The sequence below is a fragment of the Seriola aureovittata genome, chromosome 11 (assembly GCF_021018895.1).
Source record: "Seriola aureovittata isolate HTS-2021-v1 ecotype China chromosome 11, ASM2101889v1, whole genome shotgun sequence".
NCBI classification, from domain to species: Eukaryota; Metazoa; Chordata; class Actinopteri; order Carangiformes; family Carangidae; genus Seriola; species Seriola aureovittata.
The window spans coordinates 13,000,553-13,019,130 of NC_079374.1; the positions used below are offsets into that span (position 1 = coordinate 13,000,553).

The 18,578-nt window shown below is 41.8% G+C and overlaps 1 protein-coding gene across 1 annotated transcript; it reads left to right on the plus strand.

Annotated features, from left to right (window-relative positions):
• The first annotated feature begins 631 nt into the window (after positions 1–631).
• LOC130177080 (ras-related protein Rap-2a) lies at positions 632–14,178 on the plus strand. The gene is made up of 2 exons (XM_056388511.1): positions 632–1,592; positions 12,350–14,178. Exons 1-2 carry the CDS (start codon positions 1,279–1,281, stop codon positions 12,585–12,587), a joined length of 552 nt encoding a protein of 183 aa, XP_056244486.1. The 5' UTR covers positions 632–1,278; the 3' UTR covers positions 12,588–14,178.
• The last annotated feature ends 4,400 nt before the right edge of the window (positions 14,179–18,578 follow it).

The following is an 18,578-nucleotide window of genomic DNA, read 5'->3' on the forward strand; positions in this document are numbered from 1 at the left end:
AAATAAAATAATTTCACAAATTAAATAATTTCGCTAAGTTTTTAAAGTTTAATTATTTCTACTAGAGGTAGGTCCAGCTTGATTGGTCGCATACCCATAAAAGACAAATCAGACAGGCAGATCATGTTTTTCTTTTTAAAATGCTCCATACATTTGGATAAATGATCTATTTCAGGTAGTGTGCTGGGCAGTTTCATTTTAAGTTTTCATCAACTGAAAGTAAAATTTCCAGAGGGCAAACAGACGCAGTTAATGTCTGGGTTATCAATAAAAAATATTCGGTTTCACGGTTAAGCAGTTTTTATCCAGCATTCTCACATTTGGACAGCAGCAACAAAATGCAGCGTTACCATAGCAACAGCATCCGGCGCATTATCCTCCTCTTGGATACGCATCCTCGAGTCGCCTCTGTGATTGGACAAGCTCTCTTTGGATGTCACTGGGGCAACCGAATGATGGGAATTTTAACACATGAACGGAAATGTGGCCGCTGAATTTTAGTGGCTGCCTCCGTGCGTCCCCCATTCGGGCACAAGTGATGTGTATGGAGAGCGGAGGCAGCCATTGGACCGCTCGCACATCCGTCTGACGGAGGGAGGGATCCGTATGCTTTTTTTTAATTTTTTTTTTTTTTTTACCCTCTCAGTACGGGAGCCGAGCGGGGACCGGCTGGTTACGCAGCGGCCGTGGGTCTCCACCCGAGAGTATGGCGGCTAGGATTGCACCAGAGAGCGGGGGAGAGACGGAGACATGCCAGCGATGGTGAAAAAGAAACAAAGAGACACAAGTTCTTTAATCAAGTGTCGAAATAGTTTTAGTTTGTGCAGATTTTCCGCGGCGGCTTCCTGCTTCAAAATCTGCGCCTGCAGTTCATTCTAGGGGCTGAACCCAGCGTTTTTCCAGTGTCCTCGATGGAGCAAGTTTGTTTTTTTTCTGATGCATAGACAGGGGTGAGCTAAGCAGATGAAAACCCGCACGGTCCACATCATCGGCCGATATTTTCTTCCTCCCCTGTGCACATTTTGGACAGTTGCAGTCCTCGGATGCTCGTATAGCTGTCAGTGTCTGGCCTGCATGGGGGAATTTCTACAATGAAATCCATCTTGGGGCACCGAGTCTTTGTGCTCTGCCATAGCTGAGCAGCGGCGAGCAAGACTATATTATTGACAACCCGTTCAAAATGGGACACGAATGGTGAATGTGATTCGTGCGGGAACATTTTGAGTTCATTTCAATGACGCGCGGAGATTGATACCTTACGACTTGATTTAATCCACGATGCGCGAGTATAAAGTGGTGGTCCTGGGCAGCGGTGGGGTCGGGAAATCCGCCCTCACTGTGCAGTTTGTCACCGGGACGTTCATTGAGAAGTACGACCCGACCATAGAGGATTTTTACCGCAAGGAGATCGAGGTGGACTCCTCACCCTCGGTACTGGAAATCCTTGACACCGCTGGTACCGAGCAGTTCGCCTCCATGCGGGACCTTTACATCAAAAACGGTCAAGGATTCATACTGGTCTACAGCCTTGTCAACCAGCAAAGCTTCCAGGACATAAAGCCGATGAGGGATCAGATCATAAGAGTGAAAAGGTTGGTGAAATGATGCGCAGGAAACCGATAATGTCCAAATAGTTTAAGTATGGATGTTGGAGATTATTCTTCACGCATATTATGCTGGCTTTACGGGCCCTGTATAGTTGAAGGATGGTCATAGGCCTGGTCTGAGAACTGTGCTTGGATGGAGATGCTGTGCATCTTCAGGGCAGACTACAGAACAACACCACATGCCTGTTCTATTTTGGTGTACCAGGTCTCACCCACAATGCTTGTTGGCAGGCAAATGTCCTTGCACTGCAGTCCCAGCATCTCTAAAACTAATCATTTGTGATTTCTAGGGTATCCTCATCTCTTCACTGTTTCTGCAGACTTCTTAATGTTTCAGTCTAGACAGTTGCATCTTAGGAGTGACAGCTCTTAACAGCACCAGCAGTGCTGACCCATCCTATCCATAAGCACTGTGAAGTGAAGACCAGTCTGTCTTGCAGTCATAACATGCTAGATGCTCCCTGTGATCTGCCAAGCTGCAGCTTTGCAGCTCTGAATGTCTACTGTGCCGGATGCTGCAACCTCAGTGAAACACCCAGCCAGGGATACCCAGGATTCAGTGCAACAGAGGCTCTGCAGAGAGCTTCAAGGAGGCACAGCTCAAAAATACTGTAGGGGTTGGGGAAAGCACGCTGGCGTGAGCCCGGCTTCTACGGTGGAGAGGCCGTGTTTTTAATTAACAAGCTGCACAAGCTCTTTAGGAAGAGCGACACAATTGAAAGTGTGAGATTGTCTGATGTCTGAGTGCTGTTACACGGATGATCCTGATATGAGGTCACCAGAGTGAGCTGCTGATTGATACATGGAAGAGGTTAGCTGAGGCTGTGTGGTTGTGCCATCATGTTATTGGTGTTTCTTAGCTCGGGGCCAATGTACTGTGCAGGCATACAGTACCGTATGTTCACCTGGTGAATTGAGATGTTTTAATAAAAGCCTAAATACACAATGCCGTAGATGCTGCTGACCAGATAATTATTGGTGTATTGGCTGTGAGTGTGTTGGTTCATCAGTCATGGTGGGTGTCATTGGATGTGAGTCAATGTAGAGAGGCCCATAGGCTCTGGAGAGACAGAGCAGGCTAATGATGAAACATATTAAAATCAGCTTACAGCTCACACTGTTTAGTGATATAGCTAATTACTTTAATTAAGGCCCAGCATAAGGACAGTGAAGTTGTATCATGCGGTGTTGTGTTTCTTTATTGTGACAGTGCGGTTACATCCTGTCACCTTAAGATAAAACGTATTCATCTTAAAGAGGTTTACTTTTGTTTGTTGCCTTTAGTTTTTTTTTTTTTTTTTTTTTTCACATGCACCTTACAAACAGTCCTATAAATCTGTGGATGAAAGAATCAGGTCAACATGTTTCCCCCATATGAGTTGGGAATGTGGAGAGGTAGGTACAGTCTACGCTGTGTTTGTGTCTGTGTTTTGATGTGTGTGTGTGTGTATATGCGTGTGTTTGTGTGTGTGTGTGTGTGTGTGTGTGTGTGTGTGTGCGTGCGTGCGTGCGTACGTGCATGCGTGCGTGAATGTAAATGTGTACATGTGTGCTCACACAGCAGATGCAGCCAGGCTGTTCCGTGATTTCACACTGATCACTGAGTCTGGTGCTGATCTCTAATGTCACAGCAGAATTTATTTTCTGTAGCAAAAGCATCACACTTCTCATGCTACTCCTACATAGTAGTTAATTTCAGAGTCCTGTGCTTTGTGTGGACTTGGTTGAAACTTGAGATTGTGTTGGAAACAGTGGGGTTTCTTTAAAAACGTCAGGTCATGGATAGTCTTTGATTCAGTTATAAAACGCTGACCCACATTCGGTATGCTGTTCTCCCTTACTGGAGTTTTTGAATGGAAGTACACATATTTTCTTTTGGTTATTTCGAGAATTTCTGTTCATCTGTGCAGTAATTAGTTTCAAAGAAGAGCTGAATCAAAGAATTTCTAAGAGCTGATGTTTAGAGACCTCAGCATCTTCCCTCTAACATTAACACAGTTGACCTTACTCACTGCGAGCCTTGCAACATGAAACATTTAATTGACGGTTTATGTTTAAGATCAGGAGAGGCTTGCTTTATTCTGCTGTTTGTTCAGGGCTTTTTTAAACACACAGACACACGTTTTCTGCTTATAAAAGCTTCTGTTGACTGTGGTTATATAAGATCACTTCTGGTTCCTGAGAGGCTGTAAATGTACACTGTATGGTAAAGTCAACACATACTGCTACACGGATACAAACAAAAAAGTAGTCGCTAAATGTGTTTCCATTTTTCAATTAATATGGTTTTATAGGCACAGGAGGAAAACCACATGATGTGACTGGAGATCGGAACGCTACAGATCATGTAATTCTATACTTTCTATAACCATCAAAGATCAATTCAGGAGACTTAAACACAACCCTCTACCATCAGAGTCAGTCATAGTTTCTTTGGTTGCTACAAATAAATGGCAACAAATGAATCAAAAAATCTTGTGATTATATCAAGGAAATTAATTTGGTAACTACAAAGTTGTCAGCAAATGCTTTTGTCTTGGTTTCTAAGTGTTGTTTATTTATTATTTGATCAGAGAGCGGATGATTTAAACATATGTTTGTTAATCAAAGTCAAAGCTGTATGATTGTTGGTTTAAGTCGGTATGTACAGTATTTCAGAAGTTTGCCATATTTTTTCAAACACAAAAAGGTCCCTATATAAACACAAGTTTAAAACCCAAAACACATGGATTCACATGTTTTCGTCAGTATTGAAAAAGTTTGAATGTAACTCAACATTAGAATTGTATTTGATTCTGGGTCCTCTTGTTTCGTGTTGTGTTTGCTCCGCGGGTTAACCAGCGAAACGTCTGAATGAAAAAGTTTTAGGTTTCTTATTTTTCACCAGTTTTCAAGAATTAAACTATGAGGAATCCATAACAGAAGTGGAACAGATAACTATTTATGTGCATGCTGTGGGCCTCAGGAGCCCATAATTCAATGTAGCATCAAGACACGTTGTGTTTTAAATTTTAACAAGTGACAATTCTGCTGTTTTCCTCACTGAGAAATAACTGGCACAGTCTTGCCATCACTCCCTTGAAACACACAGCTGAAACACAACAAGTTCAGGCATGTTCTGTGGGGCTTGTTGAAAGGTATTGTGGGAAATGTAGGAAATCATTCAATGCAGACAAGAGAAGCATGAGACATCAGAAAGACACAGGAGTAACAAATGACCACTTGCAGTGACTGAACATCCCAGAATAGTGATGAAGCACAGATGATAGCTCTTAAAAAAAGGGGGTGGAATTTTCCTTTAATGTTTTTCGGACTAAAGCTTTAGCAGTTACAGGTCTTTGACACTGTATTTGTAAAATGGGATTTCGTTGTGTAAAACATCAGCAGTCAAACTGCTCCCGTGCCTCTCACTGCTGTCATCGCTTCTCTTGCCTGTTTGTCCCTCCCAGCTGCCAAAACACTGGTGACCCGTCACGACCATATCGGCATTCGCTCAGGTCAGAGCCACTGCTGTGCGTCGCTCTCACTCTGAACCCTGTCAGCATATATCAGTGCCTGCTGTTAGTGGCACCGTCGGGCTTCAGCACAGAGGCCATGGGTGCACATGATTACACCCTGGCCTGCCTGTGTCTGCTGGGGACCTCATCACTCCTCACTACAGCTGCAGTTTAACCGCACACCAGGGATATGTTGTAATTGGTGACTTAATAGAGCATTTCAATAGAAGTACTATGGTCAGAGGTTGGAGAAGAAGAAACAGGTGAAATAGGGTATCATACACTTTATACTGCCATCCTGCAGTGGTCTGGTGTCTTTGGTCTACTTATTTTTAATTCACACACTCATTTCAACCTTGTGATAAAGCTAACAAACTGTGGAGATACCATTCCAGGGCTTGTTCGTGTGCCAAGTGGCTGAAGGGATTAAGATCAATAACTGTAGGAGCAGCAGTCTCCCAGTTCGCCCAGAAAGATCCTCTTTCATCCTTGTTATTGTCTGTTGTGAAAACTGTGTGAAAGAGCTGAGTTAAAGTTCAGTGGTTGTTACTTAAGAGGGGACTTGGCTTTAGAAATTATATGTTAAAGGCCCTACGCAGTGCTGGGTCATAGCAGGAACTCTTTTAGGAGTCATTCACTTATGGACGGTGGGGTTATACTAGGTACAGGGGTGTAATTACTGAGAGCAACTTCTGTAAATTTACCCCAATAAACGGGTCACACATAGCTCTAGGGATTGCAATGTGGGTCAGTTGACTGGCCGGTCCACCACTCTAGTGGACTGGCCAATATCTCAATAACTATTGGATGGATTGTGCTAAGAATTGGTACGTACGTGGTTCCCAGTACTACTGACGTTAATCCACTGACTTTTCCACTAGCGCCACCACTATTCCTTCGGTGTGTGTTTGTGTTTCAGTGCGGAAATGTATAAATTACATGTAGCTGTCACATTACAGCTTGACAAGAGCCCATGTGTCGCATAAAGTCCGGTTCTGTACTGTGCCGCAAAGCTACTCACAGAGGTTAAAGATGATGTCAAACAGTGCTTGGTAGTTGGTGACAAAATGTCAATTCTTAGAAACCCATTACAAACTGAAATGGATTTTTAAGCGGTTTCCATGGATAATGACAAGGGAGAAAAAAAACAACAAACAATTATAAAAACTCAGGCCACCAGCTGTGCAGGCATAAGTGGTTTATAGCTTTTTTGTTATTTAAGTCATACAGTGAGTGTTTATACTAAAAAAAAAAAAAAAAATCCCAGAAGAGTCAAAAACAGGCAGCTAATAAGCTCTTCAGTTTTGTGCAGCCTAATCCAGCTCACCAAGCACTTCATTAGGAACACCTGTACACCTGCTTATCCATGCGTTTACTATACTTTATTATAACAATTGTTCAGACTGTGAAGATGTGGAGGAGAAAAAAAAGAAAAAGGAGAAAGCTGAAGTTACATGTTTTAGGCCTATTTCATTTTTGTAAAACTAAGCACTTTATTTTAAGATGCACATTTTTTCAAAATGTACTTATTACAACCCCTTATTTTCCTTGAAATGAGAAAGTAACTTAAAAGTCATCTCAAACTGATTTCGTGAACATGACAGTGAGTTCAGTGAACTTCAGTGGCCTTCCAAGTCAGCAGATCTGAATCCAGTACGGCTCGTTTAGGATGTGGTAGAATGGGAAGCGCTGCAGCTGACAGACCTGCAGAGATGGTGTGATGCAATCGTGTCAACGTGGAGGAGAAAATCTCAAAGGAGCGTTTCCAACATCTTGTGAAATCATCGAGGCTGTTCTGAGAGCAAAACTACCGAGTATGATCTTCCTAAAAAAGTGCTTGGCGAGTGTATATGCTGTGAGTTGGTCATCGAACACTGACAACAAATTGACACATCGTACTTTATGATGGTGTAATTTGATTTCTAAAGTTGCATGTTGAATTTTTTTTTTTTCCTCTCTGACATTAGGCTGGTAAGTCTAGTGTCAATACTGGAATCATTTCCTCAGAGTGAAGTATCAGACTTCAGCAGAGAATGTACAACGTGTCACTTGTGCCATATTCTGTTATAAAACTTATGGATGAGTCTGTGAACTATTCAAAGTTTCCTTCTCTCCTTTGTTACCTCTCTCTTACAGAAAGGCAATCTGAACACATTTTTTTTTGATTGAGTGGCACTTTGATTTTCAGATTTTCAGCCTTCCACTTTGTACAGTAAGAGGAGGAATTTGTTTCAGACGGCATAATTACCCCCAGGGAGCTCGTAGTCTGCTCCATTATTGCTGCAATACATCAGATCCAAGGATGACTGTAGAGTCTGTCGAGTTCCGTACGCATTTATCTTGTCCATTTTGACGTTTCTTGGCCAGTGTCTTTACCATCTGTGAATAACATCAGATTTTGAAGGTAACAGGAAGCAGAGAATTAGTTTTCATAACCTTCAGAGAATCCAAAAGAGACTCTCGTGATATTGTCTTTTTTTTTTCTTTTCAACGATTACTTTCAAAAGCAGAAATCTGCATGTGGTTGTCGAGGCATGTTTACAAAAGACTCTTTAGAAATCTGTTCCTGATTAAGTCTTTCTTTGTCCTGATTTTGTGCTAAAAAGAGAGGAGGCTTATTGCTTCTCTCTGACTCAGCTGAATTCTCTCCACTGTCTAAACTGAAGACCCTCCTCAAAAGAGCCGTTGGGAGGAGGCCCGGCACGCGGCCCGTTTCCTCCCTCCTCCTGACGGTGTTGTCTCAAGTCAGATCCAGAGACTCTTGAGCAGCCAGGTTCCACCGTCCGTCAGCAAGGCCAGTGTGAGTTGATGCATCATGCATTATAGATAAGGTGTGTCTGGGGCGAGCTCACATGGGTGTTTGCAGTCAGAGTGCTCCAGTGCGGGCGCCGTTAGGCTCACAAGCTGAAGGCTAAAGCATGACATGTTGTTTGTGCTGTTTGTGTCGCAGCAGAAACACAACCGGACTCAGTTATTCATTTGTCTTTTTGAGGCTCGTGTCTAAACCATGTAACCGGCTCTGTGTGTGTTCTGCGTTACGGACGAGCCTCGCTTCCTCTCAGCGGCTACCGTCGGGTCCAGACACAGTGTGGCCGACACCCTTTATCCTGAGGTCCTGGGAGCCTCGGTATCCGTGGCAGCCACCATCTCACACCTCTTGGGACCGCCGGTTTCCTCCTCTGTTATTATGACTATATATAGACCCTCTCCTTTGGTACCAGATGTCTTTGTGCTGTGCTCCTGTTATGATGAGGCCTAAATGAGCTGTTTAACTTGCATACAGCGGACCAAGTCAAATCCACCATTATGGTTAAAAGAAGTAAAAAAGAAAACATGCAACACACTTTGATGTTTGGCATGACTCTTCTGGACTGACTTTTCTTGAATTCCTCCTGCTGTGTGGGACATCCGTGATAATTATAGCTAGTTTGTTATATTTGCTGTCTGAGGTTTGATGTGTAGGAAGCTCTTGTAACAGCAGCACTGCTTTACATGACACCAGTGGACTGAGAATCTGCATCCATTTACATCTTGTCTGGGTGTAACACCTTAAAACACAAGATACAATTTGATAATAACTACTATTATATAGAGCTGAAACAAGTTGTCAATTAACTGATTAGTCAGTTAACAGAAAATGAATCGGCAACTTTGGTTCCAGCTTCGCAATCGTGACTGGTTTTCTAGTTTTTGCACTCTTGGTTCATACAAACAAAACATTGCAGGACGTCGCTGTGCTCTCTATAAACTTGTGATGGGCACTTTGCACTCTTTACTCGTATTGTACAGACCAAATGATTAATTGATGTTATATTATTGTTATATTATTGACAATAATGAGAGTTTGCTTCTAATTCTCATTTTAAAGCCTTGAATCCTTACACAGAGCTCAGTTACCAACCATGTTAAACCGTGCCTTTTTCTGGAACAGGAAACAACTGGGGCAAGAAAGTGAGAGCTGGGATGAAACAGCAAGTGATAGTAGATAATATATATAAGATAGTTAGGTGGCCACAGGCCTCCGAGAGAGATCTAAAGTGGGAGATTTGAGATAAAACCACAGCCTGGGGCAAAAGAGGAGACACCCAAATGGTCCCATTACCCCAACTAAATGCTGAGCCCCCTGTGGCTTCTCCTAAATGAATGCAGCTGTAAAAGCAAAAGGTCTGCCTTTCAATCTGCTTGCCAATGTCTATGTTTGGGGTTCTTTTTCAGTGAAGGTGGAAAGGGAATACAAGGTTCCAGGCAAAAATTGCCTACCACCAGCTAGAAGTGGTCCAAAATAGCCGTCAGGAAAATCACGGCCTTGCTGTTTTTATAGACACCAGGAATGCAGTGAATGAGACCTGGGCGCTCTGTGCTGTAGTTTCTCATTCAAGTTGCCTCCGAGCTCGAAGAAGAGGCACACACCGACCAACCTCTGCGATCATCTCTTAAATCCTGGTAGTTCCTCTCGGCTGGTGAGCCGATCCTGGGAACAGGACAGGATAGAGATTAAAGTTCACTCTGGATAATGTATTCATGACTAGATCAAAGTTGGCTTCTTATTCTCGGCAGGTTTAAGCTTATTTAATGCTGAAACCTGCAGCCCCCTGGCCTCCGAGAGAAGCTCAGGCTGCCCGACTTGGAAAAGTATCACACTTTCTGCTCCTGCAGTTGCCCTATCTCTCCTGCATTAGTAATTTCCTTGTATACCTGTTACCATGGCAATCAAGGACGAGGATGATTTTTTTTCCTCTATAAATAATTTAGAAGCTTGTATATTTCGTCGAGCGAGGGCAGCATTTTAAAACCCTAATGATGTTGGTGGTTGTGCAGGTGTATGACTCTGGTCGGATGTTGCTCAGTGTTGCAGTCAGAGACATTTAAACTCACTTCAAACAACGGGTCCAGCAAATGGAAAGCGCTCCCTTGCTAGCCTCATGCAGCTAAGGATGAAAGAAATAACCTGTTGTTTACCAAAGGACGTGAATACGCATGATCTGCTATCTCTGTGATGTTTTTGATTTTCGTTATCTCTTCTGATGTGTACAAACAGGCTCAGAGGCCCGCCATGTTTCCCCAATCTCAAAACCCGATGCAGTGATTATTATCGGTGAAACTGCGTCACAGCCGTTCCTCTTTATAATTATAGAGCAGTAGCCTATTTAGTTAAACTGACCGTCTCCTCTGGCTGCCGACAAAGTAGTCCAGTTCCACAGTGACATGTTGTGCCCCAGCGACATGGCAGTTCGGAGCTCAAAAGATTATGAGAACTTCCTATCCTCAGGGGTCAGAGCTATACGACTCATTTCCTGTTCTCCGCTGGGTCAGGCTTTACGCTTACATACATGAGGCAGGGTGGGCGGCGTGAAGGTTTCAGCATTTAGCTCCTCACAGTGAGAAGGTGCTGCCCTGGTTCTTAATGTGAAAAGCTTCCTCCCACAGTCAAAGACCATGTGTACATCAAAGTAGAACCATTAAAAAAAAAAAAAAAAAAAACCCCATCATTTTCTTTCCATCCACCCACAGTAAACCCACATTTTGCGCCCAGCTGAGCTTTTTGAAAATACTTTACCAAGTGAGTGATTTTGCAGCAGCCAGACTGATGTTGTAGTGTGGAGAAGCAAAGGAAAGTACTCTCTTCAAAAACAACTGACATATGATTTTCAACCTTTGCCAAGAACAAATATTTGACCTCCACCTTTCTCCGTGATCACTTTTTTTTTTTTTTAAATTCTCATCCCTCATTCCAGATTTCCACTGAAAAAATAAACGCTTGAATTCTTTTAATGAAACAGTTCTATTTAAGTTGATTTTCAAATATATCGCTTCCTGCGGAAAAAGAGGAGTGTTAACTGCATTTTTAACAATACTCATTGTAAGTACTTAGAACGAGAACAGCCCAGAAAGTGAAAGTGACAAGACGAGTGAGAGGGAGACAGATGGTGGGCAGAAAACAAATGAGTTCCTGAGTGTGTGGTACTTCAAAGTAAAATATACTCAGTAGTGTTTTTTAACTGATATTTTCATCCACATTTTTGTATTATTGAATTTTTAGCGGCATGGCATGGCTCTAGAGGTGGCAATTTTATACGAAAATTGATTCAAAAAACCACTTCATATGATGCCATCACTGAAAACAGCCAGCAAAATATGTCAGAGAGACATGACAGTTTACACATCATGAAAAGTGCTACGTAAACCAAAGAAGGAAAGGTGCAGACTTGATTTTACTTGCAATTAAATGTGCCATGAAATTAAAATTGCCTATCCTTGCTAAGACTGACTTTGTATATCTGTCAAAACTTAATTCGATCACACTCTTCACTAGAATTTGGCTGTAATACAACATTGGGAAGTGCCAACTGCCATTAAACCAAAAGCAGAAGAAAAAGATGCATGTTTTTCTGTTCTGGCGCTTCAGTATGTTTTACAAACTAAAGTGAACTATCTGAAAACACAAATTACAGCCAGAAAATGTCTAAAAGTTCGATGTCATTTTCATCTTTATTTGTTGTGTTTAAATCCTGATGATGAGATTAGGGCTGGATGAGAATGTAATACTTCTATCATTAGCTCGGGAATAAATATAAAATACATTTAAAAATTTATGATTGAAATTTTTTTTTTTATTATGGGATTTGTTTTTAACTGTAAACATACTGTACATATATGTTAAGGTGTGTGTATGTGTGTGTGTGTGTGTGTGTGTGTGTGTGTGTGTGTGTGTGTTTGTGCCTGCATGTGAGTACTTAGTAACTGTCACATTATTAATTTCATCTATATTACTCAGATTCAGTGTGAATGTCTGTCCTGTGATAGATCAGTGACCCAGTCAGGTTGCTTCCCTGCCTTTTGCCTAATTCTGCCTGACTCCCTTGAACGGGGAGAAGCAATTAATGAATGAGGCTAGATTGTCCATTGTTGCCATTGAAAGACGGCTGTTTGAATGACTGTTTTAAAGGGTCATATTTCAGTAGTCTGCTACACAGAGAGAAAATTTATGGATTATGGATAATTAAATAATGACATTAAGTAAAGGATTTTCTCATGCAAAGTGTAAAGGTTTATTCAGTAGTGCAATTAAAAGCCTGTTGAAGCATAAAGCATCTGTTATTACCAAGTTCTGAAAGGGTAATTGCCTGTTAAACTGTAAGTTCAGGAAAAATGCTAGGGCTCAAAAAACGCACTGATTGCCTCCGTACAGCTTGTCAGCATCAGTTTTTTGCTGAGTCTTATTCGTGCGTCTGTGTCTGTCCTCAGGTACGAGAAGGTTCCTGTGATCCTGGTGGGGAACAAGGTGGACCTGGAGAGCGAGCGCGAGGTATCGTCCAGTGAAGGCCAGGCCCTGGCTGAGGAGTGGGGCTGCCCGTTCATGGAGACATCAGCCAAGAGCAAAACCATGGTAGACGAACTGTTCGCTGAGATCGTTCGGCAGATGGACTACGCCGCCCAGCCAGACAAGGATGACCCCTGCTGCTCTTCTTGCAATATACAATAGCCCCGGGGGCCTCCAGGAACAGGCCAGGCAAAAAAAAAAAAAAAAAGTCTACTTTCGACTCACAGCAGAGAGATACACACTCGGATACACACGCGCACACACACACACACACACACACACACATGCACATGCCAATTAAACGGAAGATAAATTCATGGTTGAACGCAATGGATGTTAACTCTATGGAGCATAAAATCTACAGTGACATGATTATTAATAACGACATGTGAGTAATGAATACGTTTTGAATGAGGAATGCCAGGAATTTGCTGCAAGTGAAATTGACAAATGACAAAAAGGAACGTGCCCTCGCCTTATGTTACTCTCTTTTGTTGTTTGTTTTCATCCTCTCATCAGCAAAGAATCACAGATCAGGATCACTACTCTTTAGGTTGTTAAACAATCTGATATAAATGAGTTAAAAAAAAAAGTTTTCTCCTGGTTTTGTCTGTTTCGCACAAAACACCGAGATGCATTTTTTTATTATTATTATTATTATTATTATTACCCTGACTCGGTTGCAAGTAGCTACTGTACAATAACCCAATAACAGATTTCTGGGATCCAGTTGTTTCAAACACTGAGGAGTATTTTATTTGCAGTATGTACACTTTTTTTCTCCCATCTTTGTCTGTATAGTGGTCAGTGGGAGGTTTTTCATCACAGGGCTGAACCAAAGAGGTGACCTGAAAGCACCTCTATTATATATATATATATATATATATATATATATATATATATATATATATATATATATATACATTTTCAGCTGTTAAAAAAAGGAATGGAGAGAAAACAGTGGATAAGTCAGTGTCTTTTCTTCAAACATTTGGTGCAGTCATCTCTTTCCTATTTTCTCACTTTTGAGATATAATGGTAAACATAGCGGAGTCACATATCGTGTGATGTTTTGTTTTCCTCCTGGGGGAAGACTGATGGCAGATCGCTGAGTGGTAGTATAACTAACTGCTTCATCCTTATGGGACAAACAGTTCATCTTTTCAGTGTTTGAATATCTCTACAGACGATCTCTCGAAACTCTTTTCAGGAATGGGTGACATTTAAAGTGAAGATGCCAACATTTGTCATACTTTGCATTTTTCTTTTTCTCTCCTCTGGTATCAATATGAAATGGGGTTCTCAAGCGTTTCAACATCCTGATCCCATTCTTTATGTGCTCAGAGTATTCAAATCCATAGTAACAAATAGTAACGACGAAGGCGATGATACTAAGAATAATAAATGGTAGTGTAAATATTTTGTATTGAAAGTGCCAGCTCCTATGAAGACACTGACTCAACACATGTGGAATTGTCAACTGTATGCATGGCTAGTAAACAAAAAAAGGACTCTTATTGTTTGAGATTAATATAGGCTGTGGAAATGTGCAAACCAAACACATACACGTCTGGATCTGGACATTGTCTCAACTGTACATCTGTGTTGCCACGGGAACCAGACTCTCCCTGTGTAACCATTTTCATTGTTGATTTTATATTTTTTTATGTGACCATTTACTCTTTATTCCCTCTCTGAATGGTGACACTGTTACATTTGACACCTAAACAATAAAAGTGCGTTCAACACTCAACTGAGGCTACCAAGCTTGAGTGAAATGAAAGTGAATGGACTGACACGCTCATTCCTCTGTTGTGTAACCAAACTGCTTCTTTTTTCGTTTGTGCTTTTTCTACTCTACATAACTATTTGAACATTTCTTTTATATTTCACAGAGGCCGCTTGAACACTCTCGTATAAAGCAGAGGTTTTCAAAGTCTGACACCGTAGACACCCCCCCCCCCCCCCCCCCGTTAGCTGATAAATTGGCACTGTTAAAAGTATGCGAAGTTAGCGGTTAGCAGTTCCTGTTTATGATGTACCCCCTGATGTACAGACAACTATCAATGGATTACTTTGATACTGAAGAAAACATAAAAATATGATGATGCTCAGGCAAGTTCCGGACTTATAATGAGCGTCTTTTTTTTATTTTATTTATGGGAGTTTATTTATGGATGGACAACAGAGATAATGATATCCTCGGGGAGTGTAGTCCCACTGAATCTAACAATATGTGAATCAACAACGGTTCGAAAACCCTCTGCTTTACACGATGAGTGTGTGCCACAAACACCTTGACACCACTTGGCCTTGCTTCCTCACCAGCTGAAAAGCAACACAAACACGTGTTGAGATGACTACCGCTGCGGGCGAGGATGACCTTGCACCCACCCTCCGCTCTGATGCCGCACTGCCTCCCTGGGTTCCGTAGACGCAGCGAATCCACATGCGGTCCGTTACATCTTCCTGGCAGCTCGGCATGCTTGGTTGGTGGTTCCAAGCGTTGATGACATTGACGCTGCCATGTAAGTTGGTGCAAGTTGACTTACAAAAATAGAAAAAGTTCATGCCCCTCACCATCGCTACTGCAATTTCTGTTTCATCTGAGTCAGGCTGAATGAAAGAAGTGAAACAAAATATAAATTCAGTCTGATTATCAGGCTGTTCAGGCAACTTAGTAAAGCAATCTTTGACAGGGCAAACCAAGACTTTGGTCAGCCATAGAGAGTGCTGATCAAACTCTAAAACCTCATCCAAAACACCATTCACATTCGTAACTATGCTAAAAACTCAAAATACAGCCTCAGAAACTCAACTGTATGTATTGTGGCTCACTTCATATGTCTTGATAAGAACTGTAGTCTTTTGAAAAGCAATCAAACGTTGTCTAACATCTCCCATCATCCCCAGCTAAACGTCGCAGCTCAACAGAAGAGGCGAGTGCATGAGGTAGCTGAAAGGGTCAGTTCAGAAATGTCTGTACTAACAGCAGGGCAGAGAGGACTGAAGGCTGTCGAAGTTTTTAAACAGCATCACGACTTTAGCTCAGATCTTCATCATCATCAACTGCACCAAAATCCCCCTCAGTTATTCACCACCAAGCACTTTGCCCAGGTCCCTTCCAACTTGCGACTGGCCAGCTTGTGGTTTGAACAATGTCGAACAAGAGCATGGTCCTGTTCTCCTCCAACGGGTGTCATTTTGTTGTCCAGTGGCAAAGAGAGAGACGGCGATTCTTTATGGGAGCCAGCTCTCTCCCACGGCTCGACGCGAGAGCGATGGAGCCGTCATGCTGCTTACTGCGGTTCTGACGTTGAAGATAACTGAGGAGAGCTTCCTCTTGAGCGTGGTAGCCCTAGGCAACACTGTCTTCTTCCCTAACACACAGTTCTTTTGGTGGTTTGCAGGAATTTCAGACTCAAGAAAAGACGTCCAAACATAGTCACTGCTGCACATGCATTATTCCAGCTCGACTCAGCCAAGGTATACTGCTGTTAGGTTTTACTGGGTCTGATGGTGGCTGCTTCAGCTGCGGGTTCATTAAAGCCCTGCCGCGGTCTGAAAATGTCAGTACCCTTGTCACTGTAGGTGGCTATGTGTGGCGCTACCTTAAATAAAAGTGTCACACGGCTCTGTCCAACGCACCAGTTCTTGTCTTTTCCCTCTAATAATAAGAAGTAACTCTATGGTGTGATCCTGTTTTTCAGCCTGATGTCATTGAATTACTGAATAAAGTGACGCCGACTGACATTTCTGCCTTGTTTGCCCTTCCCCCTCTTTAGTTAAGGAGGAGAGGGGTTGTGTGCTTTCTGTTATGATTGTGCTCAAACCAACTCTGTGTTACATACTTCGAATCAACTATTTGTTCGGATCTCTTTTTCTCTAGCATTTCAGGCAACAGGGAATGGTCTGTCCAAAGCTTGTGCTAAAGATAACCAAACTGTTTTTTTAGCATTCAGCGACCACAGATCCTATGAGGCTTTTAAAGCTCTACTTTGGCTGAGACTCATGGGAGAGGCCGACAAAATAACAGTCGTTTTTATCTCTGTTAAAATGTCAGTCTGCTCAAATTTTACTGTCCAGTACTGTAGAAACTACCAATTTAGCTTAGGACATGGACAAAAACTCTTGTTAATTTCTTTTTTGTTTCTCCAGAAAGACACTTAGGGACAAAAATCCACTGAGAAAATAAATTGTGGGGCAGAGGTCAGAGCCTAGTTTGGAAAGGGGGATGGGACGACTTTGGCACTGCAACATGACTTTAACAGAAGCATGGAGCATTTCTGATGAAGAGAAAAGACACTTTGTTTTATGTCCCAGTATTTGGCATTTCTAGTCTAGAATGTAGCTGTAAGCAGACATGAGTGTATAGTAATGTATTTGTTAACAGCTATAATTCCTCATTTGGACACCCCTAAGTGGAGGCTGGTGTACAAACAGCTATTGGATGACAATATAGTAAAACACAGTTGTGATAATATAAAATATGCCTTCATAGGAGAAATGACAACTGCTACATTACATTACATTAGAAAGCAATGCAGCGTTACCACTGTCTTAAACTCTAACTAGACACAGTACAGATAAAGTCTGCGGACGTTACAGTTTCCTGATTTTTGGATGAAAACTTCCGTTTCAGCTCGAAATTAAAAACTGCATAGTAAACAGAACGTGTATTAAGTTTCAATAAGCCTGATGTTCTGTAGCTAAGCAGTGCACAGACCTGTCATGGCACCTGAATACACAAAAACACATTTTTATGAGTGGGAGAGGAACAAATCCATTATGATTCATCATGAATCATCCCGAAAGACTAAATGGTTCTGCAGTGGAATTATAGATAAGGATACTGACTATGCAGATAAATAGTATTGCTTGATATATGGAGCTACTTGCTTGAACCTGGTAAATGCCTTTGAGCTTCATAATAAAGTATTTAAATGTGAATTGTAAACTCTTTTAAACCAGAAATCCTCTTCAGAGCAGTGTGATTCAGTCAGATGCTGGGGAAATGCAGGCGATGTAAGAAAAATTAAAGATGAAGAACGTGCCTACCGCACATCAGATAACTCTGGACCAACTTAAAACTAGGTGATGTTTATTTTATTTTGTTTATCATCTGAAAGGGAGATGAAAATTTCAATTTCAAAGTGTACATTTTTTATTAACCTCCTAAGAGAATATCAGGCTTTTGTTTGAGACAGTCTGTCTTTAGAGATACCTTCATCTTTGAACTTTCCCCAGCTGTAATTCAAAGTTAGATCACAGCATCTGATGAAACACAGAACAAACCGTAACGCTGGCTTTTAACAGAGAATTTGAGATTGCAGTTTTCTAAAATAAATTAAAATGTGCTATCCAGAGTATCGTAACATAAAACAGGTTCTAAAAGAAATGACAGAATCTAATACTCAGTAGTAAAATAAAGTATATTTATAACATGTAACATGGATTAGGAGTTTATCCCTCGTGTCGGGAAGGCTGAGGAACCAAAAATTAGATTTGAAGCTAAAATGGTTTTAGGGGATGATTAGATATATACAGACTTTGGTCTCATTTTCTCCTTGGTTTGCCCCCTGACTAATTCTGGAGGAATGGCCTGTTGGGGGAAACACCAGTTAATAGATCTGGGGAAGTGTGTGCCAACATCTCCTCTGAGGCGCTTGTCAGCATCCACCTCCAGCCACCTGATGTAAGCAAGTTAGTACAGAGCGAGTCTGTGTGGCCTGTCTTGCTTTGCCGAGGTGCTTTATCCACCCTGATGAGGCAGGGCGGACGTGTGAAGGACCTGATGGTGTGAGGTCTCAGCGGGGTTCATTAGGAACCAGAATCCCTTTGGCATCACTCGGTCTCCAGCAGCTTCATTTGTGTTTGTAGTAAATGTGGTACAATATCCTTGTTGTCCAGTGACAGAGGTTTAATGAGAATGAATGCTTCACAGGAATCCGCCTAATAGTTGCTGCGCAGCTTTATCCCTTGGATTGGTGTTTTTTAAAATGCCTTTGTGCACTGCAGCGTCCATTTTTCCACAAGTCCTTGCTGAGTGGAAGCAAGAATGACTTTCAAGGAATGCTAGGCAGCACCATGAGACATTGAATTCTCAGCAGGGAATAGACTGGAAAATAAAAATAAAATCAGCTCAAAAACAAC

Excerpts from the sequence above, each read along its gene's own strand:
- LOC130177080 (XM_056388511.1), top strand. The coding sequence starts at position 1,279 with ATGCGCGAGTATAAAGTGGTGGTCCTGGGCAGCGGTGGGGTCGGGAAA. Across the intron at positions 1,593-12,349 it reads CAGATCATAAGAGTGAAAAG|GTACGAGAAGGTTCCTGTGA; the intron begins GTTGGTGAAATG and ends GTCTGTCCTCAG.